Source organism: Sapajus apella, unplaced genomic scaffold (genome assembly GCF_009761245.1).
Source record: "Sapajus apella isolate SASKATOON/1434 unplaced genomic scaffold, GSC_monkey_1.0 scaffold70, whole genome shotgun sequence".
Classification (NCBI taxonomy): Eukaryota; Metazoa; Chordata; class Mammalia; order Primates; family Cebidae; genus Sapajus; species Sapajus apella.
The window spans coordinates 4,046,957-4,074,328 of NW_022437010.1; the positions used below are offsets into that span (position 1 = coordinate 4,046,957).

Consider the following 27,372-nt stretch of genomic DNA (forward strand, 5'->3'; position numbering starts at 1 on the left):
TGTGAGTGAAATTCCCATTATATAAACATGGCCTTCTAATCAGATGACCTCAGATGGGTCTCCGGTGCATACAGAGAAAGCAAAACCAATTCTCCCATGAATGCCTCTGGACACTCATGTAAGAGTTACAGATGCTGTCTACATTTAAATATTGATCACGCTTCCAAAAACATTTTTGTAGGAGAAAATATATAAAAATAAAAATGTACAGGGTTCTTCATTAAAATAATAGCTTAAATAAATCCTCTGTCAACACCAGACAGAGTCAGTGACTGGATCTAGACTCTAGAGCTTAGAGCTTTTTACATAATTACATGAAAACATTTGAATCAGTCTTCACAGACAGTACTGTGAAGATAATTTGGTTAAAATCAATAAGCCATCTTCCAGATGCAGCTTAGGGTAAGAAAAGTACCTTACCCTAATGCAGCTTAGGGTAAGAAAAGTACCTTACCCTAGATGCAGGCAAGAAAAGTAACTGATGAAAATGACTGTACATAACACAGTTCTCATTCTATTTGCCTTTTTTCGTCTTGGCTGTCTTCTCCTTTCTTTTTTTCACATGTTTAGGAATTTTGTTTTTTCTTTTCTCTCTCTGGGCTTCCTTGACCATCTTTTTTCTTTCCTGTAAAAAACAAACAAAAACAAATTTCATTCATTTGAAATACGCATTTTTTGTTTTTTGTTTTTTCCTTAGACAGGGTCTTGCTGTGTCACCCAGGCTGGAGTAGTGGCGTGACCATGGTTCACTTCAGCCTCCACCTCCTGGGCTCCAGCAATCCTCCTACCTCAGCCTCCTGAGTAGCTGGGACAACAAGTTTGCACCACCACACCTGGCTAGGCTTTTTTTGGGGTATTTTTTGGTAGAGATGGGGCTTCGCCAGATTGCTCAGGCTGGTCTTGAACTCCTGGGCTCAAGTGATCCACCCACCTCAATCTCCCAAAATGCTGGGATTATAGGCATGAGCCACTAGGCCCACCTGGAGTATTCTTATTATTATAACTAAATAAAATATATATGAAGAATAAAAGTGAGTATGATGAAAAAAAAAAAAAGAAAAAGAAAAAGAAAGAAAATGATTATGGGTTGGTAGAGAAACTTGGGGTGAAAACTGTCTTTGAGCTTTTTCTTTTTAAGAGACAGGGACTCACTCTGTCACCCAGGCTGGAGGACAGTGGCAGGATCATTGTGCACTGCAGCCTCAAGCTCCTGGGCTCAAGCAATCCTCTTGCCTCAACCTCCCTAGTAGCTGAGACTACAGGCATGAGCCACCATAACTGGCTTTGAGCTTCCTTAATACAAACTTGAAGACAGCCAAACAGAAATATCCCTAAGAATGTTATTCAACGTTTGCAAATACTTTCCTTTACAAGTTCCATATTCTAACAGAAATAAACACTGGAAAAAGACAAAATATTTGTTTCTAATAGACATACGAGAAAATATGCTAGCAGCTGAGTATGTTTCTCAGGAGTCTTGGGACCCACATTGCATAAGGTTTAAAGGATTAGACTAAGATGGAAGAATAATAGTTACACAGCATTCAGTCAGCAGTGTCTCTTGTGTCTATGGCTGGGGATTAAAGAAATACAAAAGTCCCTTGTTATCCATGGGGGATATGTTCCAAGACCCTCAGTGGATGCTTAAAACCATGGATAGTGCCAAACCCTATATATACTATGTTTCTTCCTATACATACATACCTATGATGAGGTTTAACTTACAAATTAGGCACAGTAAGATATAATAACTAATAATAAAATAGAATAACAATATAATAAAAGTTATCTGAATGTGGTCTCTCTCTCTCTCAAAATTTCCCACAGTATCATACTCATGCGACAGTAGCTTATTAATTGGCAGATGCAGCCTCTCCAGTAATTTTTCTATTTTTTAGTCCAAATCTATTCCTGAATCTGTGTAGCTATTCCAGTAAATGGCCTGGTGTCACTCATTTCAGGGGAACTCTTGCTGAAACCTTGAAATCTTCGTATAGGCTCAATGCTTTCTCGAGCAACATGGTGCCATCAAATGCTGGAAGATGTTTTTGTTTACATGTTTCACCCACAAATTTAATGCCTTCTCCATCTTAACCAAGCAATTATCACATACTATGGCCCTAACTTTTGCAGTTTGGGATGAGCAAAACCAGCACAAACATCTTTTTCCTTCTTCACAGTTTCACGGATGAAAGACTCTCACCATAGGTCTCAGCAACTTCAGCATATGATTCTTTTCCTTTCCTTATTTATTTGAGACAGAATCCACTCTGTCACCCAGGCTGGCATGCAGTGGCATGATCAGTTCACTATAACCTGAAACTTCTGGGCTCAAGGGATCCTCTTGCCTTAGCCTCCCAAGTATCTGGGACTACAGGTGCTCATCAGCAATGTTTTTTTTGTTTTGTTTTGTTTTTTTGGGACGGAGTTTCGCTCTTGTTACCCAGGCTGGAGTGCAATGGCGCGATCTCAGCTCATCGCAACCTCCGCCTCCCGGGTTCAGGCAATTCTCCTGCCTCAGCCTCCTGAGTAGCTGGGATTACAGGCACGCGCCACCATGCCCAGCTAATTTTTTGTATTTTTTAGTAGAGACGGGGTTTCACCATGTTGACCAGGATGGTCTCGATCTCTTGACCTCGTGATCCACCCGCTTCGGCCTCCCAAAGTGCTGGGATTACAGGCTTGAGCCACCGTGCCCGGCCTCATCAGCAATGTTTTAACAGAGGTGGGTATCACTTTGTTGCTCAGACTGGTCTCGAGTAATCATCCCTCCTTGGCCTCCCAAAGTGCTAGGATTACAGGTGTGAGTTCCTTGTTAAGAATGGTCATCTTTTCACTTAAAGGAAGAACTTTATGGCTTCCCTTAAGCATACCTGAAACTCCAACATCACTACTCTTGTAATTTATGGCTGTTATTAAGCAAAGTAAGGGTTACTTGCACACAAGCACCACAACACCACAGCAGCTGAACTGAGAGCCGAGAAGACTACAAAATGACTAATGAATGGGGAGTGTTGACAGTGTGAAGACGCTGGACCACGTGATGATTCACATCCCAGACGGGATAGAGGAGGACAGCATAAACTTCATCACATTACTTAGGACAGTGTACAATTTAAAACCTATAAATTGTTTACTTCTGGAATTTTCCATCCATTTAATATTTGCAAACGATGGCTGACTACAGGGAACTGAAACAGCAGAAAGTGAAAGCATAGGTGGGGGGACTATTATACAGTCGTTCCGATTCCAGAAACATCAAGCTGGGCTATAAATCTCCCTGAAATGGCTCTTCAGTATTTACCCTGGGTCAGCTCTAATGTCACTTGTGCTTCATGTGAAATGTATTGAATTTAGTGTGTGCTCTCTTTAGGCAATGACCAAGGTACTCCAATGAGCAGCCCAATCTCTAGATAATGTTACCACTAAAAGTCGAGTTCACATTTAGGTATTAAAACTGTAATTAGAGGTACTTACCAATAATGTTTTCAACCATCATGATCTAGCTAGATTCATGAGCAAAGAAACATGAGAGCAGCTGTGCTCCCACACTAAAGAAAAGGGGACACTAGGCGTGGGGGTTCACACCTGTAATCCTAGCACTTTGGGAGGCCGAGGCGGGTGGATAATGAGGTCAAGAGATCGAGATCATCCTGGCCAACATGGTGAAACCTCATATCTACTAAAAATACAAAAATTAGCTGGGCACAGAGGTGCTCACCTATAGTCCCAGCTACTCAGGAGGCTGAGGCAGGAGAATCACTTGAACCCGGGGACAGAGGTTGCAGTGAGCCGAGATTGTGCCACTGCACGCCAGCCTGGACAACAGAGCAAGATTCCGTCTCAAAAAATAAAAGAAAGAAAGAAAGAAAGAAAAGGGGAATGTACTTCATTGCTTACCTTTTTATCAATGTCGGGGTCAGTGGTGTATTTCTTGGGGTGGGCATGATCTCCCTGCTCTTCAGAGTCTGTGTCAGAGCACTCAGAGCTTCCAATATCTTCTGAATCAGAACAAGTCTTTTCCTCCGCTTGATTTTCTAGGAGTGCAGGGACCTTGAAATTATTAAAGAATCATGTTATTCTAAACCAATTAGTTATGTGTTGTTGTTAAATGTGTTAATGCCAGAATTCAGATTTTCGGCTCACAAATAATATGTTAAAACTAACATCCTGTACTGAAACATCAAAACACGAGAATGAACACCAGGAGGGACACATGAAAGTAGCCATTCCAAGTGAGGTTCAAGAACATGCCCAAATGAAGGAACCTGGCTTGACTGGGGGACCTAGACCAATGATACAACTGTTCTGCTACTTTCAGCTAATCGCGAGCCTTTAGTTGGGATTGGGAAAGAGGTGAAATACACATACAGGTAAAAAATAAAGATTTATACAGATAATTTCACAGCTGTTTTCCTATGAACCACATTAATAGCAATAAACTAATCCAATTGAGAGGGAAAACAATATTCAGAGATGGGAAATTTTCATTACTTCCTGAAATTTAGCAGTTGTCTAATACAGTGCTTCCTGGTAGTTTTTAAAAGAGTGAGGATTTCCTTTTTATAAGAAAAAAAAACGTATCTTTAGAAGTCAATTGTACACAAGATTTTCTAGCTCGCTGCAATAAAATCTTCATGCTCTGGAATCCAAAGTATAACTTCCTTATGACACCTGTTATTATAACTCAGAAATACAAAATACCAGAATTTCCCTAATTAAATTCATTCCACAGTTTGAATTAAATTCAAATCACAGTTTGATTTTAAGAAAGCAAACTGTGTGTAATCCCAGCACTTTGGGAGGCTGAGGCGGGTGGATCACGAGGTCAAGAGATCGAGACCATCCTGGTCAACATGGTGAAACCCCGTCTCTACTAAAAATACAAAAGAAAATCAGCTGGGCATGGTGGCGCATGCCTGTAATCCCAGCTACTCAGAGGCTGAGGCAGGAGAATTGCCTGAACCCAGGAGGCGGAGGTTGCGGTGAGCCGAGATCGCGCCATTGCACTCCAGCCTGGGCAACAAGAGTGAAACTCCGTCTCAAAAAAAAAAAAAAAAAAAAAAGAAAGCGAACTGTGATCCTTTATTTTAATCTTCAATTAGGAAGATTTTAAAAAGATAAAGATTGCTTTTATGACTACATAAGTTAGAATTACTAAATCCCTACCCTTCTAAAATGTAAAACAAAACAAGATTGTTTTAAGAAAAAACAACGTTACAGGAATCCAGCACAGCAGGACTACTGAACTCCTGAGACTGTTTTTTAACAAGTAATATCCTGGTAGGAAAACCACATTCTATACTGTTTTCCTAAGCTGGTTGTAAAAACCATCAAGAAGCACAATGGCTATCATTAATAACCCCACAAATGATGACTAGGATACAAAAAGATAAATACCTCACCTGCAATAACAGAACAATTCAGAGAAAGAATGAAAAATAAATCAATTTGTGTTTAGAAAGAACACAAAAAGGGCATTTCGGAAGATGCCCATGGACTTTGAAAGCAATTATAAAATTTGAACAACATAAAATAGCATTAATATAGTTCTAATGATATTAAATAAAAAATAAATAATACAACTAGAGCTTTATATCCTTTAAAAGTATTTTCACATAAACAAATAATAACGCATGTTCTTCATACCTTCTGAACTCCTGACAAATCTTTCTTCAATCCTGTGACAGTTTGGTATAGAATCTTGTAACCAAAAGGAAAAAAAAATAACGATCAACATAAAACTAGACAGTGAAATACGCATATTGCACTATTAAGAACAACATGGGCTAACTAATATCTCCTATGATTATAAAAAGGCATCTAAAATTAATCTCACTGGATCACAGGGAGTTTATCATATGGACACTATTTCTGTCTACCAGATGTACTGGCCAAATCCAACCAGCCCCCTGATACTTGGCTAATTTTTGTATTTTTAGTAGAGATGGGGTTTCACCATGTTGGCCAGGTGGCTCTCAAACTCCTGACCTCAAGTGATCCACCCACCTCAGCCTCTCAAAGTATTGGGATTACAGGCGTGAGCCACTGCACCCGGCCTACCTGGTAGTTTTTACAGATAAACGTTTGCAACCAATCTGAAGATAGCAAACACAAACTTTGAGACCCAACTAAGCAAATATTATCTGCCCCCCATCAAATAATTCCATTCTTCTCTGGTATACCTGTATTACACAAAACTGTATTCAGTTATTATTAAAGTATTTCTAATTTCACAAATAAAAATTGAGGGTTTTTTCTTTTGTTACATAAGGACCTATGTAATCACCCCAATTTTGTTTCTTGGCTTGCAAAGCCTAAAATATTTACTATCTGGCCCATTACCAAAAAGAAATTTTTCCTGAATGATATACATTAAAGGAATATATGTAATGAACCTAATATAATAACCATTAATAGCCTAGACTTCTATCTGAATTATCTTGTTTCTATAATTATAGCTTGTTGGATTCATTCAAATGTGTTACCTCCTCTCATAAATTCCAATGAATTCCCTTTACATTCAACGTGCATGCCAGTTAACACAGATGGAGCTAGTCATCTCACTAGTTCAGAAGCCAATATTCAAGATTAGGGGAACTTAAAAGGCCCAAATAGGTTTGGGACAGTCCCCTGCTACTTTTGAAGAGCTGCTTGCTACATACAAACCACGCTACTTACATTGTCTTGTTGGGCATTCATGGCCATGTCCTCTTCCTTCAATTTCATAATTATGTCCATATCCCTCTCATAATTTTTTACTTCATTCAAGGTTCTAGGAATATATGCTCGCTTAAACACCTAACAGAGAGGAAAAGCAAAATCAAAACTGTTATGCATACGCTTCTCACATTCACACAGCATACTCATCCATCAGGTTACAGGGGACTCTATATATTCATTCATCCCCAACACTGATGCTGGGCCATGCTGTCTGCACACACTGGTGTCCCATCTGTGCTGTGGTGTCCCAAAAGTAATGCTACTAATGATAGAACACTAAATTTTGCATATGACTTATTTTAAGGAAGGGGGAAAAAACATTAGAGCTGATTCAAGGCTATCCTTAGTATAACACTTCTCCTTCATTTGTGTTTCAAAAACCTTTTCTGAGCAGGAGGAAAAGGGGTAGAATTACAGTTGGCAAGCGCTGCCTGGCTATGCCTTACAAAACGTACCCAGCTGCTACAGTGAAAAAGGTGGAAAGCTGCCAATAAACACAGGGCACCTCTCAGTCAACCACTGAGAGCTGTGAGAATTTTTTTTACAAAGCCTACTATGGCTCCTTCACAAAAGACACCCTGACTCATTTTTATCAAAGCATAATATTTAAAATCTACATTTCTAGAATCAACATGTAAGTCATTTAAAAACTCACATTTGCAAATTAAAAACAGGCTTTTCCTTCTTGACTCCTATATCCTAACAGGCTCTTTAAAAATTTTCTCCATTTAGGACAACGGTCTAACAAGTTGCTGAGTGGACCAATACAGTGAAATGTAAACTATCTAACTTGGCTCACTTAAATCATTTACCATCATACATCTCAAGGAAATATTACCATCATTTGAAAAAACTGCTTATCTATTTAAATCAAGTGTATACTCTAGCAACATTTAAAAAAAAAAAAGACGTCAAAACACAAGTGTTTCCAAAGGCTATTAAATGATAACAAATCCTACCTCTTCATCCACATGATCTTGGCTAGACCTTTCTTCCTTGGTCCTTTGAGATGCTATTTCCATGGCCTTGGAGAGAAAACACAAATGACTTTCTTTTACATTCAAACTGCAGAAGACACATCCTGCCCTGGTTTTGGTATAAACTTGTTCCAGTCTTTGTAAGTATCACCTCCTCACACTTCTGAAAGCACTTAGTGAGCTCTAATGGTACAGGTTAGCTTTCTAGCACAGACCGCACCAAAAAGGCTGCCATCAACCCAAAAGTAACAGAATAAACCAAACTCTTCTAGCCTAAGAGGATTCCTAGCCTCCCTTTTTCAAAAGTTAGGCTACTTTTACTAAATTCAAATAATTAGCAAAAGCATTTACTGAGGAATACAGAGACCTAAAGAAAGAATCAACCCTTAAATCCTAAGCAGTCAGTGAAGGCAACTGCAAAGAAGGCTGGCTGGCTGTAAATCTTGAGTGACATGGCTCTATTGCTGCTGCAGTATGAACCACCAAAAACAGCTATCTGAGCAAATAATGACTGAAACAAAGGTGATAAAGATTCCAAAGGTTTCTTTTGGATTATAAAATTGAATGTCTGTTCTCTTCTCCACATAAAAAGAAAAAAAAAAAGTGGGGGCAGAATTTTTTTATTTAAGTTTAGACATAAAAATCAGGCTGACCTGGGCATAGTGGCTCATGCCTGTAATCCCAGCACTTTGGGAGGCTGAGGCAGGCGGATCACCTGAGGTCAGGAGTTCATGACCAGCCTGGGCAGCATGGTGAAACCCCATCTCTGCTAAAAATACAAAAAATCAGTCAGGCATGGTCGTAGGTGCCTGTAATCTCAGCTCCTGGGGAGGCTGAGGCAGGAGAATTACTTTAACCCGAAGGTTGCAGTGAGTCGAAATTATACACTGCACTCCAGCCTAGCCGACAAGAGCAGAAACTCTGTCTTTTAAAAAAAAAAAAAAAAGAGGTTGGACACAGTGGCTCATGCCTGTAATCCCAGCACTTCGGGAGGTCGAGACAGGCAGATCACCTGAGATCAGGAGTTTGAGATCAGCCTGACCAACATGGAGAAACCCTATCTCTATTAAAAATACAAAATTAGCCGAACATGGTGGTGGGTGCCTATAATCCCAGCTATTTGGGAGGCTGAGGCAGGAGAATCACTTGAACCTAGGAGGCAGAGGTTGCAGTGAGCCAAGATTGCGCCATTGCATTCCAGCCTGGGTGACAGAACCCTCCGTCTCAAAAAAAAAAAAACAAAATGAAAAAAAAACCTGTGCAGGGGCATACAGGCCATGTGTTCAAAACTCTATGATTCAGAGACAAAAATAAAAATAAACTGGATCACATCAAAATTTAAAACTTCTGTGCATCAAAGGATGCAATCAACAGAGTGAAAAGACAAATCACAGAAGAAATACCTGCAAATCATGTATCTGATATATCCAGAAAATACACAACTACAACTCAACAACAAAAAAAAACCCAATTAAAATAAAAGACATGGGGCTGGACACTGTGGCTTACGCCTATAACCCCAGAACTTTCGGAGGCTGAGACGGGAGGACTGCTTAAGACAAGGAGTTTAAGACCAGATGAAAACACAGTGAAATCCTGTCCCAATAAAATGAAAAAGAAAATAAAATTAGCTGGGAATCATGGTGTGCACCTATTGTGCCAGCAGGCTGCGGCAGGAGGACTGCTTGAGTCTAGAAAGTTGAGGCTGTGGCGAGTCAGGATTGCACCACTGTACTCCAGACTCGGTGACACAGAGACCCGGTCTCTTTAAAAAAAAAAAAAAAAAAAAAAAAAGACATTTCTCCAAAGAAAATATATAAATGGCCGAGAAGCACATGAAAAGATGCTAAACATTACTAGTCATCAGAGAAACACAAACCAAAAACCACAGTAACATACACCTCACACTCATTAGGGGGTCTCTCATTGTCAAAACAAAACAAAAAATAATAGGTGTTGGTGAGGGTACGGAGATTAATAATAAATGCTGGTGATGATGTGGAGAAACTGAAACCCTTGTGCCCTGTTGGTAGTAATGTGAAATGGTGCAGCCACTACAGTAAACAGTAAGGTGGGTTCCTCACAAACTTGAAAATAGAAATATCCTTTGATCCAGCGATTCTACTTCTGGGTATATATTCAAAAGAACTGAAAGCAGGGTCTTGAAGAGAGATTTATACATCCATTTTCATAACAGCATTATTCAGAATAGCCAGAAGGCATAAGCAACCCGTATGTCCATCCACAGATGAATGGATAAACAAAACATAGTATATACATACGCTGGACTATCATTCAGACTTAAAAGAAGAAATCCTAGGCCAGGCTCAGTGGCTCATGTCTGTAATCCCAGCATTTTGGGAGAAAAAAAAAAAAAAAAACCAGAGAGAGACCTGGCTTTACCATTGGCCATTGGCTGTTTTGCTATATTTTTGATTCCTCATCTGTTAAGTAAGAAGAAAAAGGTCTCAGGAAGCTGTCAAAATGAATAAACTACAGTGTGCAATCTGAGTCCCTCAGAAGTGTCAAGCAAATGCAAATTATTACTGGTTAGCATCCCAAATCCAAACATCAAAAATCTGGAATACTCCAAAATCCAAAACTTTTTGAGCACCAACGTGATGCCCAAATGAAATGTGAAAAGAGCAGTGAGGAGTTTGGATTTTGATATCTGGGATGCTCAACCGGGGGAAGTTCAAGGCAAATATTTCAAAATTAAAAAAAATCCAAAATCCAAAACACTTCTGATCCCAAGCATTTTAGATAAGAGATACTGAAGCTGCACTGCTAGTTTCTATTCCTCCTTCCTCTCCCCATCTTACCTTTGAGAGATAAGCATCCATGTTCTCATGTGTAATGGATGGATCTGTGACAAATTCAAAGAGCTCCCGCACAGTCATGACAGCAACACTGTGCTTCATAAAGAAATCTGTCAGAAGGATAAACATTAACGATAGCTTTTTATTAGGAAAAAGGTTATTATTCCAACTACCTTTTAGAGAAACAAAGAGATAAAATTATACACCATCTCCCAGCAAATGGTTTAAGTGTCACTGCATCAAACAACTTAGTGAGAAAATTTTATGCCAACAGTTTAAATGAGTACAAAAACAACATAGACCAATAAGCTGTTTCGAAAATGCCCATTTCTACTCACCATTGACATTGGCACAGTCCTTTCTCAAGAACTCCAAGGCATGTGGGTGGTCGTGCTCCACCGACTGAGAAACATCAATGACATACACGCCTCCACCGTGGTACCTGTTGGCCAGAGACATAGAAGCTGTGGGATGCTACTACTTTACTATGTTTTTTGTTTAAAATAAATTCTACTCTTAAGAACAAGGGAAGTAATTCACAAAATGACCAAGGCAGATAAGATGAGGCCATCTTGACTAACAGATGAAAACCGGGGAAATTTCCAAAGTCCATTCACTGTTAATGATCTAAGCGGTCAATTCCATGACTAAGGTCACTGAAAAAAGGAATATTATCTTATACCATTTGGAAGCCAACAATAAAACTTCAGAAGGTAGTGTGACTTCTTGGATTGTGATTTTGTTTATCATTTTAAAGGACACAAAACAACTTACAGGCAGTTCCTAAGAGACAAAATACACTCACAGCATGTTAAATTCACTGAGATCTGCATGGACGAGTCTGGCATCCTGATACATTCTTCTCATATATTGAATGACCTGCAGGTACAATTCCCGAGCCTTGGATTCCGATAACTGGACGTTTTTCAAGAGTGGTGCAGGCCTTGAATTAAAAGAAAATGAACTAAGATAAAATGACCAACAACAAGTTTTCTTGCTTCTTACAATACTGTTACATGCCCTTCTCTTCTACAACTCATCATGTGAGCTGTATATGTGACAATTTGTCTCAATGCAGATACACCAAGAAGGTACCAGCAAATAGATGCTTTGCCAACACACTGTATAAGACATCCCTCCAACACAGGACTAACTTGCTCCTCATTCTGAAGCATTTTCATACTTAAAAAGGTAGAATAAATTGATAACACTTATGCACTAATACAGTGGGAAAGATTCATAAAAGAAGCTATTCAAATTGGAAATACTCATAGAGCGGATAAACTCAAAGCACTTAAAAATACATTTCTGAGAATGCAGTTATTAGGCCTTCCCTGTACTTACATGTCATCTTTACCAATGAAGCTCATGACAAGAACATGACTTCTTAACATTATTGGTTCTGGACATGGTATCTCTGCTGTGTTTAGCCTGTGATATTATAACAAATAAAAGGACAACTCAAAAATTGAAAATGCATCTAAATAAATTACAATGACTACAGGTCATAAGATTAACACTGCTGTTAAAAAACAGCACCAAGGCCTCTTAAGTTTATTATAATATTTCATAAACTCTTAACATGATTTTAAATGGCACCATTATGTACCACTGAGAATGACAAAACACTAGCAATTAAGCTATTACATCCTATAACCTGTAATTCCCAAACCAATTCCGGAGATGTTAAACTGAAAAACATGTGCATCTTACAATGGAGGAAATAGAGGAGACATGTCCACAATTATCTTTTGAGTTGATTAGCCTGAAAAATAGCTGGACTCATAGCTAATAGCTTGCTGAACACAAAAGACTTTCGAAACAAGCAGTACCTGCTCAGTACTACACTATCCAATGCATCACCTGTGTACAGCATATAGAGTTATGACATTTTAAAAACTCCATAATTTTCAGAAACCTTAAATCTCAACTAGATGAGGCCTTTATCTGATAAAAAGGTGTCAGTGCAAACAAAGGATATATAAAAGTGTCCAAAACTGAACTAAGACAAGGAAACTATGGTAAACAAAGAGTTCACAACCTAACAAGATTTGCTTAGAACTCCAATACCTATGAAAATGTGACAAAGCATTATCACCATCTGATTGTGTCACTTTCCTGCTTAAAATCCTCTAACAGTTCCTTATTATGCTCAGTACAAATTGTTTTTTTTTAAATTATACTTTAAGTTCTGGGGTACATGTGCAAAATGTACAGGTTTGTTACATAGGTATACACGTGCCGTAGTGGTTTGCTGGATCCATCCCCCCCCATCATCTACATTAGGTATTTCTCCTAATGCTATCCCTCCCTAGTCCCCCAATCCCTGCGACCCCTCCCCTAGCCCCCTCACCCCCCAACAGGCCCCAGTGTGTGATGTTCCTCTCCCTGTGTCCATGTGTTCTCATTGTTCAACACCCACTTATGAGTGAGAATATGTGGTGTTTGGTTTCCTGTTCTTGTGTCAGTTTGCTAAGAATGTTGTTAAGTACAGCTTCATCCATGTCCCTGCAAGGGACATAAACTCATCCATTTTTATGGCTGCATAGTATTCCATGGTGTATATGTGCCATATTTTCTTTATCCAGTCTATCACTGATAGGCATTTGCGTTGGTTCAAAGTCTTTGCTATTGTAAACAGTGCTGCAATAAATGTTTTCAATGGCTTACAAGGCCTTCCAAATGGTCTAGCTTTGTGGAATAAATATGAATTGTGACAGTAATCTTCTGTAATGGATGCTCAGAATAGAAAACAACAGAAAAACAATCTCTATTTGTCCAGAAATGTGTTTCTTCTGCTTCCTACAGTAGATCTAACAAAAATGAAGCCCTAATAAGTCCCTACATATGGGCAGAACCACACTGGGATCTGCTGGGAGGAAGGGCTGATGTTCATGGGCAGAGCACAGGACAGACATACACACGCCCCAGACAGTCACCTGATTAAGTTCCTCATTTCTTTTTCTGCCCAAGTTTTCACCATTTTCCTAGGGTTTCCTTTACAATAGCCATGACGAAATCTTGAATAAGAAAAATATTATTTAAATCATTCTGTTATTGTTTTAATGTTTTAGGAAATAGAAGTTAAACCAACTGGAGGGAAAAATCTGAACTTACCTGAATTCCCCACTTACATACTTATCCCGATCTTTGAACACCAAAATAGAAGTTTTATAAATTTTGATTGCTCTGCTCTCTCCATTTGCTGTGCTAGCATGGTATACATTAGCCTATTTTAAGTCAAAAACCAAGAAAATGAAGTTTATGTTAAATAACTACTGTTACTTTTTCTATCAATTTGATTCTAACCTCAAAAGTCAAGTGAACTAAAGTAACATGAATAAGAAATACCACTGCCTTTTGAAGATGTGAATTAAAATATGAAATATTATATCAAAAGGACAGTAAATATACCTCCAATATACAAATATAGTCATGTGCCACATAACATTTTAGTCAGTGGCAGGTGACAGACTGCACATAGGAGGTGATCCCATAAGATTATAACAGGCATTTTTACTGTAACTTTTCTATGTTTAGATAAATATTTACCATTGTGTTACAACTGCCACAGTATTCAGTACAGAAACCTGCTGTACAGATTTGTAACCTAGGAGCAATAGGCAATACCATATAGCCTGGGAGTACAGTAGGCTATACTATCTAGGTTTGTTTAAGTGCACTCTACAATGTCTGCATAATGACAAATTTGCCTGATGATGTATTTCTCAGAAAGTATTCATTAAGCAATGCAAGACTGTACAGTAAAATCCAATTTAAATATATGGGAGAAGTGGTTTCAAACTTTTTTTACATCTTAAGTATATGCAAAATAATTAAAGACATTCTTAAATGCGGTGATTTAGGCCAGGTGTAGTGATTCATCCCTGTAATTCCAGCACTTTGGGAGGCCCAGGTGGGTGAATCACTTTAGGCCAAAAGTTTGAGACCAGCCTGGCTAACATGGCAAAACCTTGCCTCTACTAAAAATACAAAAATTAGCTGGGTGTGGTGGTGCAGGCCTGTAGTCCCAGCTAGTCAGGAGGCTGAGGCAGAATTGCTTGTACCCGAGAGGCAGAGGTTGCAGTGAGCTGAGAACATACCACTATACTCTAGCCTGGGAAACTGTCTCAAAAAAAAAAAAAAAAAAAAAAGGACTCGTCAAGACTCTTTTTAAAAAAAAAAAAATTTTTTTTTTTAAATCCAGTGATTTATAAATTGAATTTTACTGAGAATTGCTTCCAGCAGAATGGGTTTTACACTTGTAAAGAATTGCTTTAAAAAAAAAAGTCAGTAAAAACTATATGTGAGCTACGACACTCACACATATTTATTAGTTGGCCCTTTCAAGGGTCTGCAGACCCCTGCAATTACAGATGAGATAAGTAAATCATGGTAAGAGTTTCCTTCAAGCCAGAGAGGTCGATTTTGAGTCAAAAGGATTTCAAAGTCTTCTCTAACAAACAGAAAGCAGTATATCCATATGTAAAAAAAAAAATAAGAAAGATTTGCTGACTCATAGAAACATAACCATAAACCTCTGTCCCCATGAGTAATTTATTTTATTAGAACTCAGGCCTATAATAATCTGAGCATCTCAACTTACTACTGGGGACAACTAGTTAGACTCAATGATACAATGCAGCAGCAGTAGTGAAAAGGCTTAGTTATATGTACGACTTCCTCTCTAACCATAAATATTAATGTGTAGAGCTTTGTTTTTCTTTCTTTTTAAAGGCATAATGTAGTACTAAGTGCCATAGTTTCATTTGGTATCTGAAATAAGAAAACTAAATATTCAATCATCCAAAGAAGAGCTCACTTCTTTTCCTGTGCTAATGCAGCCATTTATCTCTGTTATGATTCCTCTAGTCAACATCTTGAACAAAATCATTCTTGTTCTGGGATCCAACACCTAAAAATAAATGCAAAAATTGAAAAGTTCTGAAAGACAGTACCAAATCTTTCTCATTAAAACCTATGATAATGAATAAACAGCAGAGCTTAACTGTACTACGCTATCCTGGTTGACCAAATGAGAGTCACTATTTAGAACTTTTATTCACTCTAATTGTTAATCAGTAAAATGTCAGGTAAAGGCCATAGGAACCAAAGGCAACCAAATAGCAAGTTCATCCAGTCATGGAAATCAAAGATTACCAAGCCCAAGGGAAGCAGAAATGAACCCTAGGCTATTAGCTAGTAAAAATATAATGCAAACTACATAAATAGTATTACATGTTCTAGTCACTACACTGAAAGTAAAAAGAATCAGGTGAAATTAATATTTTTTTAACCCAAAATATCTAAAACACTATCATTTCAACCTGTATCAATATAAAACAATCATTAGTGAGATAATCCTTGTTTTTGACACCAAGTCTCCAAACTCTGGTTCATCTTTTGCATTTATAGCATATCTCAAGTGCCCAGTGGTTACTGCCATGGACAGGCAACTTTATATTAGGGATCAGCACTCTCTGGCCCATGGACCAAATCAGGCCACAGCTTGTTTTTCCTTACCCTGCAAGCTACGAATGGGTTTTACTTTTAAAGGATTGCTTTGGAAAAAAAAAAAAAAATCAACAGAAACTACATGTGAGCCACAACGCTCACATATATTTACTAGTTGGCTCTTTCAAGAGTCTGCAGACCCCTGCCATTACAGATGAGTAAATCATGGTAAGAGTCTCCTTCAAGCCGGAGTAGTCAATCTTGAGTAAAAACAATTTCAAAATCTTCTCTAACAAACAGAAGGCAGTGAATTTAAAGGCTGTTCTTGTTCATCTTAGAAACTAAAGCAGCCAAATATTTGTATGCAATTTCTAAGGATACCAATCAGTAGCTCCTTATGGCTCAGGTAGGCCCTCTAGCCCCATGGGGCGAGACAGTATAAACTAGCCAAACTCAACTATGCTTTACAGTCCACCTTCAATGAAGTGGCTGGGGTCACACCAGAAACCTAAGGTTAATATAAACAAAACCACCTGGGCAGACTATAGGACTAAAAGCCAAACCACAACCATTGCAACTAGAGAAGAATGAAAAAGCACTAATTTCCATTCCTTCTCTACTGCACAGGTAAGCAAAGAGGGGAAGTCAGCTGGCTGAGCCTCTAGGTACAGAACTGTGCGTCTGCAAAGTTGGCAGTCACACAAGTAAGGGCATAGGAAGAAATGACATAAGAACAAAACAGGGAAAAACAAATGATAAATTTATAGACAAGCATATATTTTATAGAGACACCTGAATACTCAAGCTATGTACCCTATCATTCAAAATTAATTTTGAAAGAAAAAAAGAATTTTCTGCCAAAAATAACCCTAAAGTTATTTAGGGTCTTTAAAACTTCAGGCTATCTCATCTTTCTGAGGTAAACCATACTCTGTTTTCAATTATGGAAATAAATCACAAAATAAACTAGAGGACAATGAAGACACAGACCCCAGATCCTGCTTCTGTCTAATGGTGGAATTCAGAACCTATGTTTGTGTATATGGGTGGGGGAGAGGAGTGGTAGGTGGCAGAGGCAATGTTCTGACTCTTTTTATCACTTTCTTCACATCAAAAATCTGGGCCAAGGCTAACATCCAATCACATTCTTTTGTATGCGGGAAAATTAGGGGCCAATTTTTTCCCATTCTTGAATAGAAAGAATAAAACAAGCATAATTTCTAAGCAAAGACAGGATTTCTAATTGGAAATTTGAAGACATTATCTGACCCTCTCTCTTTCACCCACCTTTCCCGCTTTGTGGCAGATAACCTCCTATTCTCTGGGAAAGCTCACAAAATTCCTATGGACCGTTCCTGAAAGACTGATGGTCTGATACTCTCTCCAAGAAGGGGAAAGCATCATATGGTGGCTCTGCAAGGCCACTGAAGAACCATGACTCTAATTCATCCAATAGTCCTATAAAAGCAAAATGTGCATCTCTAAACTCAAAACTATAAAAGGAGTAATTTTATATAGGAGTAATTTTAATATTAGCATTAAGCGAAAGGGATAAAAAGCAAACTACAATTCAAAGAGAAAAGAAATGCTAATTAAAAAGAAGAGTTTGCAACACATATAAATTGTACCTGTTCTACAGTTGCTCTGTCTGCCTTATCTTTGATGCGATACCTAATCAAAAACAAAAATGTATAGTTGACACATTCAAAATTCAGTCAGAAGCCAAAATAAAAAGCTTCTAAATGTAGGTAATTTCATAAAAATTCCTAAGTCGTTTCTTTAAATAACAGATTTTATGACATGACTGTAGATTTTTCACTACTCAGTGAAACCTTCATTTCCCCTGAATATGCAAAATTCAATTCTGTATTTCAGCAAAAGGAGTATGTATGCAGTGAAAAGAAAAATCTAATCATATTTCAGAAGCATCAAAAAGCAGCCAGGGTAAAGTGAACTATGCTGGAAAAGAGAAAACATTGAGTATATGTGTACTGTCCTTTAAATCTTTAATGATTCTATTAGTACAGAATTAAAGTCTTGCCTTTTCGTTTTTTAAAGAGATCGCATCTCACTATGTTGCCCAGGCCAGACATGGACTCCTGAGCTCAAGTATTGCTCCTGCCTTAGCCTCCACATAGAATTAGTCATTTACAAGTCTTTCTCTATAGAGTCATTTTCTAAGAAGACACAAGTTTTTTGTTTTTTAAAATCATTTCAAGACAGTCTTCAAATGCAGACTCTGATTTGTTTCCGCTTATACACTGACTGTAACTCCACCTAGCACGCTAACCTAAACTAATAAAGGTTTTAACACAAAGATTCAGACACCAATGAAATAACAAATGACTATGGTGTATCTCAAAAAGCTGATACTTCTTGGACATAGCAATAAATCAGAAGAAAGTTAGCTTTTAAGTTCACTTCTCCCAGTGAGTTGTATGATCTTAGTGTCGTTTTCTATAATATAGTGATAATACTTTATAGTTATTAGCATATAAGAGAAGTTAGCCAGCTCTTAAACAATTGGTTTTGAGAACAGAAGTGTAAACAGAAACAGTTCTTAGTTATATCATTATTTAGTTTACAGTCTTCCCTTAAATTTTTAAAAATACTTCATGAGAAAGAATAATTCTTAATACATTTTAAGGGAATATTTTTGCACATTTTAGTTTAAACTGAAATCCACAAACACTGTTCCCCTCATGAGAACACATTTGTAAATTTCATGAGATTATAGTTTTACTATGTGTTTTTAAAAATTCATTAATTTTTATTTTATTTATTTACTTTTGAGACAGAGTTTCACTCTGTCGCACAGGCTAGAGTGCAGTGACACAATCTTGGCTCACTGCAACCTCTGCCTCCCAGGTTCAAGTGATCCTCATGCCTCAGCCTCCCAAGTAGCTGGGATTACACACATGCACCATCACATCTGGTTAATTTTTGTATTTTTTGTAGAGATAGGGTTTCACCATATTGGCCAGGCTGGTCTCAAACTCCTGGCCTCAAGTGGTCCACACACCTCAGCCTCTCGAAGTGCTGGGATTACAAGCATGAGCCACTACACCCAGCCAGGATTCATTAATATTTTTAATTTACAAAGGCACAGGCTATCCACTAAGAAAAAAAAAAACATATACACATACACACTGAAAGAATGATCGGTTTAAGTATACAAATCAATAACCTCTGTAAAAGAATTATGATCAAGATGCTGCTTAATCTAGATCAGTCTCTGTCATCCATGCTTATTATTAAAATATTACTTACATATCTGCTTCCTTTTGTCTAGACTTTTCGGTGACTTTATTTATGACAGAATCAGTAACATTTAGCTTATCTAAAATACAAGAAATCCACAATGTAAACAATATGTAAGACAAAAAGACAATAACAGAGTTGCTGAACAGGGTATTTCTCCCCTCTTCCTTCTCTTCTATACTTTCTAAATATTTTATTGTAGATAGAATACAGTTTAATAATGAAAACAGTTTAATGTTTTTAAAGGTAGGCACTAAATTGTGTTCCCTTCATAATGTTGTCACTGTCATCACTACAGCTGTAATAACTGAATTCTAGATGCAGAAATTCTTCAAAATACTATATTTGCATAATAAATTTCAGACACTTGCCAGTATTCCACATGACTAATATAACTGCCTGAATTTAACATTTAATTCTAAAAACTTGTTTCACTTCAAGTTATAAGTCTATCACAGGCAAAGACGACCCTAAAATACTTAGATTAATTTAGCATGCATTGACAGCTTATATGAGAAACACTGTGTTAGGTTTAGAGTGAAGAGGCCCAAGATCAGAAAAACAGCCTTCCTTCCTTCCTTCCTTCCTTCCCTCCATCTCTCTCTTGCATTTTCTAAGAGGTGATAATTCAAATCAACACACTGATGCCTGGCATTGAACAGGTCACTAAATAATTAACACCTATATACAAAGTCTCTAGTGAAACAAAATGTGACTATATTCAATACCCTAGTATTTTCAACATCCTACTATGAGATAACCCTATTACAAAATCTAAAACAGGGTGGGCACAGTGGCTCACACATGTAATCCCAACACTTTGGGAGGCCAAGGTAGGCAGATCACTGAGCTCAAGAGTTCAAGACCAGCCTGGTCAACATAGAGAAACCCTGTCTCTACAGAAAATACAAATTAGCCCAGTGTGGTGGTATGCACCTGTGGTCTCAGCTACTTGGGAGGCTGAGGTGGGAGGATTGCCTGAACCCCAGAAGTGGAGGTTTCAGTAAGCCAAGACTGTGCCACTACTCCAGCTTGGGTGACAGAGTGAGACCCTGTCTCAAAAAAGAAAAACCAAAAACAAAAACAAAAAAACGTAAACAGAACAGACAATAACTTAAATGGGTTTTTGTAACATTATATTCCTACTAGTGGGAAAACAACTAAAATAGCATAAGCTAAAGTAGCATAAGCTAAAGTCTTTTCCTAAAGTTGTGTTTTTAAATCACTAAGATTTTAATTTTCTCTAAACATTATTGAGTCAGTAACACTTGAATACATTCATTTTTTCTTTTTCTTTTTTTTTTTTTTTTGAGACAAGAGTTTCACTCCTATTGCCCGGGTTGGAGTGCAATGGCACAATCTCGGCTCACTGCAACCTCCACCTTCCAAGTTCAAGGGATTCTCCTGCCTCAACCTCCCAAGTCGCTGGGATTACAAGCATGCACCACCACACCCAGCTAATTTTGTATTTAGTAAAGATAGGGTTTCACTCTGTTGGTCAGGCTGGTCTCAAACTCCTGACCTCAGGTGATCCACCCACCTCAGCCTCCCAAAGTGCTGGGATTACAGGCGTGAGCCACTGTGCCCGGCCTTCATTTCCTGATCTGATAAAATTATACAACACTTCATGGTTTTTGAAAAATGTCCTCTTAGCCCAGGGAAATAATATATTTTGTAACTCACCTAAATTAATTTTATTCTCAAATTTCCGTAAGACTTTGTCTGCTGGAGTAGACATTTTGGCTGAACTGCTGTTGGAAGTCTGTCGATTTGCCTAGAAGAGATGAGTTCCAGAGACTAAGGTACTAGTTGTAAACACAAACCTAAGATTCACCATCACATTTCCTTAGTTCATAGTTAGCTATTAAAGCACCAATACTTAGAGGAGTACCTTAAGGAAAGCTAAGAGTCAATCAAATTGGCTCAAAAATTATTTTAAAGAGCATTTGAAACAAAATGTTAAAGTTACTGACTAAAACAAAGAGTCTGCATAATCCATTTTTTTAACTTCTCTATGATTCCTCTTTATAAGTAACAGACTAAAATTAAATGTATTCTTCTAATTTTTTTTTTGAGACAGAGTCTTGCTCTGTCGCCCAGGCTAGAGTGCAATTGTGCAATCTCGGCTCACTGCAACCTCTGCCTCCCCAGTTCAAGCTATTCTCCTGCCTCAACCTCCCGAGTAGCTAAGATTATAGGCACCTGCCACTGCGCCTGGCTAATTTTTGTATTTTTAGTAGAGATAGAGTTTCACCATCTTAGCCAGGCTGGTCTCAAACTCCTGACCTCATGATCCACCCTCCTCGGCCGCCCACCAAAGTGCTGGGATTACAGGCTTGAGCCACCACGCCCAGACTATTTTCCTAATTTGACTGGTTTATAGATTTAAAATTTGAGAATGTTCATTTACCCCCAAAGTATATAATAAAGAGCTAAGACCAATATTAAGCTGGTTCAGAATTTCATTTTGGGTCCAATGTCTCAAGAAAGGGAAAGATTAAGCATAACGCTTAGCACTTAGACTGGTGCTATGTACAAACTTAAATAATGAAATTGCTCAAAGCCTCATTACAAATCAATGAAGGAGTCACCAAAACAAGACGATCTGAAAATGGAAATTTCTTGTTACTTATAATATGGTTATTTAAAAATGCATGCATTCTGGTCCATGATACAGCCATTTTATTGTTGTTGTTTTCTGAGACAGAGTCTCACTCTGTTGCCCAGGCTGGAGTTCAGTGGCGCAGTCTTGGCTCACTGCAACCTCTACCTCCGAAGTTCAGCAATTCTCCAGCCTCAGCCTCCCAAGTAGCTGGGATTACAGGCACCTGCCACCAACTTGCTAATTTTTGTGGTTTTAGTACAGACAGGGTTTTGCCATATTGGCCAAGCTGGTCTCAAACTCCTGATCTCAGGTGATCCGCCTGCCTCGGCCTCCCAAAGTGCTGAGATTACCGCGGTAAGCCATTGCGCCCAGCTGATATAGCCATTTTAATAGTCAAAGGAAGACTGCTGGATTAACCTTTATGCTTTAGGAAGATGAACCATTTTAAACCTATGGCCCTACAAACCTAACACACTCAGTACTTACAGCATGAGAAGCAGCTGTACATGGTTTGGTAACTTGCTTTTTGCACATGGTAAATAATCATAAACATATTCCTATCTCATTAATAGTCTTCCATTACAACATCTTTTATGGCTGTATCATGCCTCATTGTGGGAATCAGTCCCATAGCACATTTGATCCAGTTCAAGGTTGTTTCCAATGTTCCTCTACCATAAACAATCCTGGAGGATCATTCTTGTAATTAAGTCTTGGCACACTCATAGAACTGCTAAGTCAAAGTATTTTGAGGTTTTTAAAGTTTTTATCACATACTAGTTTATCCCACAAGTAAGTGCACCTATTTACTTGACCATCAATGATATATTTTGTCTTTAACAGTTTCATAGGTGAAAAAATGGCATCTCTACAAATTTAATTTGCATTTCTTTAATTACTAATGAGGCTAAACTTTTTTTACCATGTTTCCCAATCATTTGTAGTAAACTGCCAATTCACGCCCTTTCCCATGCAGATTTCAAGCTCACAATCTCATGAAACCTTAAATAACTCTTTTTAAATTTACAGATTCTGGAAAGAATCCACGCCCAAGAAATTATCAGAAATATAGAAAGGATGAAAAGTGAAAATCAGTAAAGGGTGAGGCTACAGGACAAGATAACATGAAGAAAATCTTTTAGCTATTCAATTCCAGAATCACAAAACAGCCTTTTAAAAAAGAAGACATATAAGCAGACTATATAAGGATGTGCAGAATCCTTTATAAAATACCTGTGGGTTGCTTCCTCCATTCCAGTCATAACCCTTGGTAAGTTTTCCAACTCCTTCATCCCAGTCCCAATCATCGTCATCATCATAACCCTCCTCCTCCTCATCTTCTATTTCACCTTCACCATTCTCATTCACGTTGTCTTGAAGGTCTTGAAACAGAAGGTCATCCTTCTCTTTGACTGTCTTCAAGTCTCTGTTTTCACTAGAAATAATAATGTTTTATTATTTCATAACAGAATTTATATATACCCTAACTGAACTCACATATTTAATTACTTATGAGTTTAAAATATTGATAAACCTAAAATAGATTATATATTTATATACAATACACCTTCCAATAAGCTCCATCTTCTTAAAACCATGTTCTCCTGTTTTCCAGTTCTGTTGCAGTTGTTTGCTCATTCTCCATGCCCAAGAAGCACATCACGTGTTAAATCTGGTTCTGCCTTAGTGAAGTTAGAATTTACATTGTTGTCTTCTCTGCTAAATGAACAACGCAGACCAGTACACCAGACTTGACTCTAGGAAAATCATTCACAGAGCTGCTTTAAGAAGAGGAAAAATTTTCTGTAAAAGGTTTAAAAAAAAAAAAAAAAAAGACAGAGGGGAAAAAAGGCTGGTGCTGTGGCTCCCACTTTTTATCCCAGATAGTTGGGAGGCTGAGGCCACAGGATTCGCTTGAGCCCAGGTGTTCACGGCTACAGTGAGCCATGATTGTGCCACTGTACTCCAGCCTGGGCAACAGAGTGAGACCCTGTCTCTTTAAAAAAAAAAAAAAAAAAGCTTTCTGACAAAAAATTTGGGAGTAAGTCTAAGGCAGCCTTACTTTGAATTTGATAACACTTTGCAACAAAAGAAGTTACATCAAGCTTTATGTTCCACAAAGAACTCCAAATCATCCTTGTTCATGATGGGAAGAAATGGTGAATACAGGGGCCAAGCATTATAAATGAGTGAAGTAGACTGCACGATAGAAGCGACAGAAGCGGGCACTGGCAAACTGGGAAAAGAGGTCTAGGGTAAAAGGATCCCAACTAGTAAGGACTTTCTTTATTTTTTTTGGCCATATGAGGATTCAGGCCTAGTGTTACCAGATTTTAATTTTTCAAGAGAAGCTAGAAGTCTGGATTTCTGTGTAAAATCTATCCCTTAATTGGCATAGTCAATTTTTAAAATAACCGTGCATACCAAACAAAACATGTCTGCAGGCCAAATTCAACAGGGGACTATCAGTTTTGACCTCTCCTGTACAGAATAAGGACAGAAACCATAAAAAAGCAGCTGATAATATGAGCTACCAGCTGAAAAACAGGCGTGAGTTTAAGTAAATTCTGATTATCAATCCCAATTTATTAATTAGCCGTGGCTCCGAGGGCTCCCCATGGACACATGGAAGAAGAGAGCAGATAATCATTAAACACTTGCTATTTACCAGGACTTCATACATATGTTCCATAGATTGATGGTATAATTGCCTAGAGAGGCATGTTAAAGTTATAACTTTGCCAGATAATTCTTCATTGTGGGAGACTGTCTTCTGCACTGTAGGATGTTTAGCAGCAAACCTCTGGCCTCTACCTACCAGATGCCACTAATGCATCACCGCCCCCAGCTGTGACAAATAAAAACGTCTCCAGAAATTGCCAAAAGCCGCTGGGTAGAGGTCGGGATGCAACATCTTCCCTGATGGAAAATCACTGGTGTATCCTTACAATACCCTGGGGTGGATGGTAAATTAGTGCCTTCTTATTAACTACCCACCAGCTGTGCTGGCTGTGTTTCTTCTGCTGCTTACCTTCTTCCCTAAGGCTTTCTGTACACTTCTCTGGAACCATAAAACTGGAATGCCCTTCCCCTTCCTCTGGCTAACCCCTACTCATCCTTCAAGTATCAGCTCACTAACACTTGCTTAAGGAAGCCTTACTTATTTTTCACCCACTTCTCTTTTGTATTACTTACCAAATTCTAATACAAATAGTTTGTCTACTTATTTAATAATTTCGGTTTCCACTGCCAGGATGCAAGCTCTGGGTCATGCAGGATGCAGTTTACCAATGCCTCCCTACCACACAAGACTAGATCTGACACACAGAAAGCAATCAACATACACATATTTATTAAAAACATCCCCAATAATTAATAAAATCTACATGTAATGAATCCTTACTGTAAACATAAAGTACAAATTGTTTTCTTGGAATTCCAAAATAACTCCAATATGTTTCATTTTGCTTGTAGGCAGGAGTTATCCTTCATTCCTCTTTCGCCAGACTCCATGTCCAAACTACCACCAAACCCTGCCACTTCTACCTCCAAAATGTATCTTTAGGATCCGAGCTCCAGTCCCCACCATTTTGAATCTGATTACCTTATTACTTTGAACTGGTCTCTCTGCTCCAGTCCCGCCCTCCATGAACATCATCTACATAGAAGAATGATTCCAATCAAATAATGTCATTCTGCTAAAATCCCTCCTATGGCTTTCCATAAGACCCAGGTTAATACCTGAACTTTTCACCGTCGCTTATAAGGGTCTCTAGGATCTGGCCCCCTTCTTACTTCTCTATCAATACCCTACCAATCTTCTCAACTACCTTCTTTGTGCTCTAGGCACTCTGGCCTCAGGGCCTTCCCTCTTGCTGCCCCTTCTGTGTGAAATACAGTTCCCTCTGCTCTTGCCAAGATTAGCTCTTTGTCATTAAAATCTGGACTTAACCTTTCCCTAACCATTCAGTCAACACTTAGTATATCAAACGATTTGCATAGTCTAATCGTTATTTGGTTTTCAAATGATGTGCCCTCCCTTTCATGTAGAAGGCAAAGTTCCATGACATCAGGAACTTGGTTCGTCTTGTTCATCACTATCTCCGGCGCCCAGGACAGAACGTGATACATATTAAGTGTTTAGTAAGTATTTGTTGAACCCTACCTGTGGTTAAAACGCAAACACCTGTGTTTCCTAATCGCTATCCCCAATTCTGCCTCCCAGTGACGCTAACCAACCTGGGAACCGCAGACTCCCTTGACAAGTGGCTTTCACTAACTCTGCGATGAACTGGGAGAAAGATCCGGCTGGGATGCAGAAACAGACAAAATGTTGTCAAGACACTGAGTGATGAGCCGCTAGTCTTCCTCTAAACCACAGACAAGAGTCCACTGCCCACGGCGGCGGACAAGGAGACAGCAGTAACCAGACCCAGTGTACTGTACGGTCGCCTACCTGTCGGAGGAGTCCGCGTCGTCGAACTGCCCGGGGACCACCCTGCTCATGAGCAGTCGCCGGTAGTCCATGACTGAAAGGCGCCGCCGGAGGCCGCCGCTCTGCACTGAGACAGAAACGGCTCAAACGGATGTACCCGCGACCGATCCAACGGCTTCGGCGTGGATCTCCGCCTTACAAACCATTCAGAAGCCAACAGTAGCCACCACGTGCGACGGGAAAACCTGACCAACTGCTACGCCGCTGACAGGCCGCCCTGGCTCCCCAACCGGAAGCCCCGCCCCCCCGGAAGTCTGACTTGAGAGGAAGTCCCGCCCCTCTCGCAGGCGGGCTGCGAGTTCAGAGGTAGCTCAGTGGAACGTTATGTGGGTTCAGTGGACGGTCCACGTTCCGAGGCAGGCGTGTTGAGTAGCCTGCCTGGCGAGGCCGGTGTTGGCCGTTTCTTCCCGGAGTTTTCGTTTCTGTACCCTATTTTGTGTTTACTGCGGCAGGAGGCGCCAGCTAACCCACAGTGTTCGGCCTAGGGAGTCGTACCCTCCTAACTTCACTCTGGGGAGACGGACCCGGGGTCGCTCGGCTCTCGCGGGCTGCGCCTGTACCCGCCGAGATCCGCCGGCGCGAGCGGACGTCACACAGGGGCGTTCCAGCGCCCAGGGAGCCCGATTGCGAGTTTGTGAGAGTCCCGGGTGGAGGAGGTTGGAAAGCGTTCTCTCTCCCGCAAAACCCGGTGCAGAGGGAGGAAGCGCCAAGTCCGTAGCGTGGGGCCAAGAAACTCTATGGATCCTGAAGTGAGCACACTTCTCTGTGTTAAAAAGTTTGGTGCCTCATTTTGTGGTGAAAATGAATAAGTGCTTTTTAAAAAGGTAAAGTTTGTTGTACGATGCAAAACTTTTAAACAAGACTATGGTTTTTGCCAGTAGCTCCTATCTTAAAACAGCTTTAGAATGTCTTTGAAACATCTATACAAACATTTGATAAATATGTTAAAAATCCACTATAAACCTGGTAAGGACAAATGAAAGATAGAAAAATAGAAAAAAATAGCCTTTTTTTTTTTAAAAAAAAAAAAAAAAAAAC

General features: G+C 39.0%; 2 protein-coding genes across 6 annotated transcripts in view; one reads left to right on the top strand and one right to left on the bottom strand.

The window, feature by feature from the left end:
* On the bottom strand, nt 1–26,590 carry RIOK1 (RIO kinase 1). The gene is made up of 18 exons (XM_032250022.1): nt 26,296–26,590; nt 23,073–23,274; nt 20,918–21,008; nt 19,244–19,313; nt 17,602–17,644; nt 15,342–15,434; nt 13,637–13,749; nt 13,459–13,539; nt 11,864–11,950; nt 11,325–11,462; nt 10,858–10,961; nt 10,523–10,629; nt 7,683–7,748; nt 6,682–6,801; nt 5,650–5,703; nt 3,901–4,053; nt 463–625; nt 1–405 (listed from the first exon to the last, which is right to left on the bottom strand). The coding sequence occupies exons 1-17, from the start codon at nt 26,364–26,366 to the stop codon at nt 515–517; spliced, it is 1,704 nt and encodes a 567-aa protein (XP_032105913.1). The 5' UTR covers nt 26,367–26,590; the 3' UTR covers nt 1–405; nt 463–514.
* CAGE1 (cancer antigen 1) overlaps nt 26,585–27,372 on the top strand; it is a 57,399-nt gene continuing 56,611 nt past the window's right edge. For all 5 annotated transcript variants that reach the window (XM_032250021.1, XM_032250018.1, XM_032250020.1 and 2 more), the window contains exon 1: nt 26,585–27,158. The gene's annotated coding sequence lies outside the window, so the exon portion shown is untranslated. The remainder of the gene's footprint in view (nt 27,159–27,372) is intronic.

Excerpts from the sequence above, each read along its gene's own strand:
- RIOK1 (XM_032250022.1), bottom strand. The coding sequence starts at position 26,366 with ATGGACTACCGGCGACTGCTCATGAGCAGGGTGGTCCCCGGGCAGTTC. Across the intron at positions 17,645-19,243 it reads AGACAAAAGGAAGCAGATAT|GTATCGCATCAAAGATAAGG; the intron begins GTAAGTAATATT and ends GTTTTTGATTAG. Across the intron at positions 10,962-11,324 it reads CTCAGTGAATTTAACATGCT|GTACCACGGTGGAGGCGTGT; the intron begins GTGAGTGTATTT and ends TCTGGCCAACAG.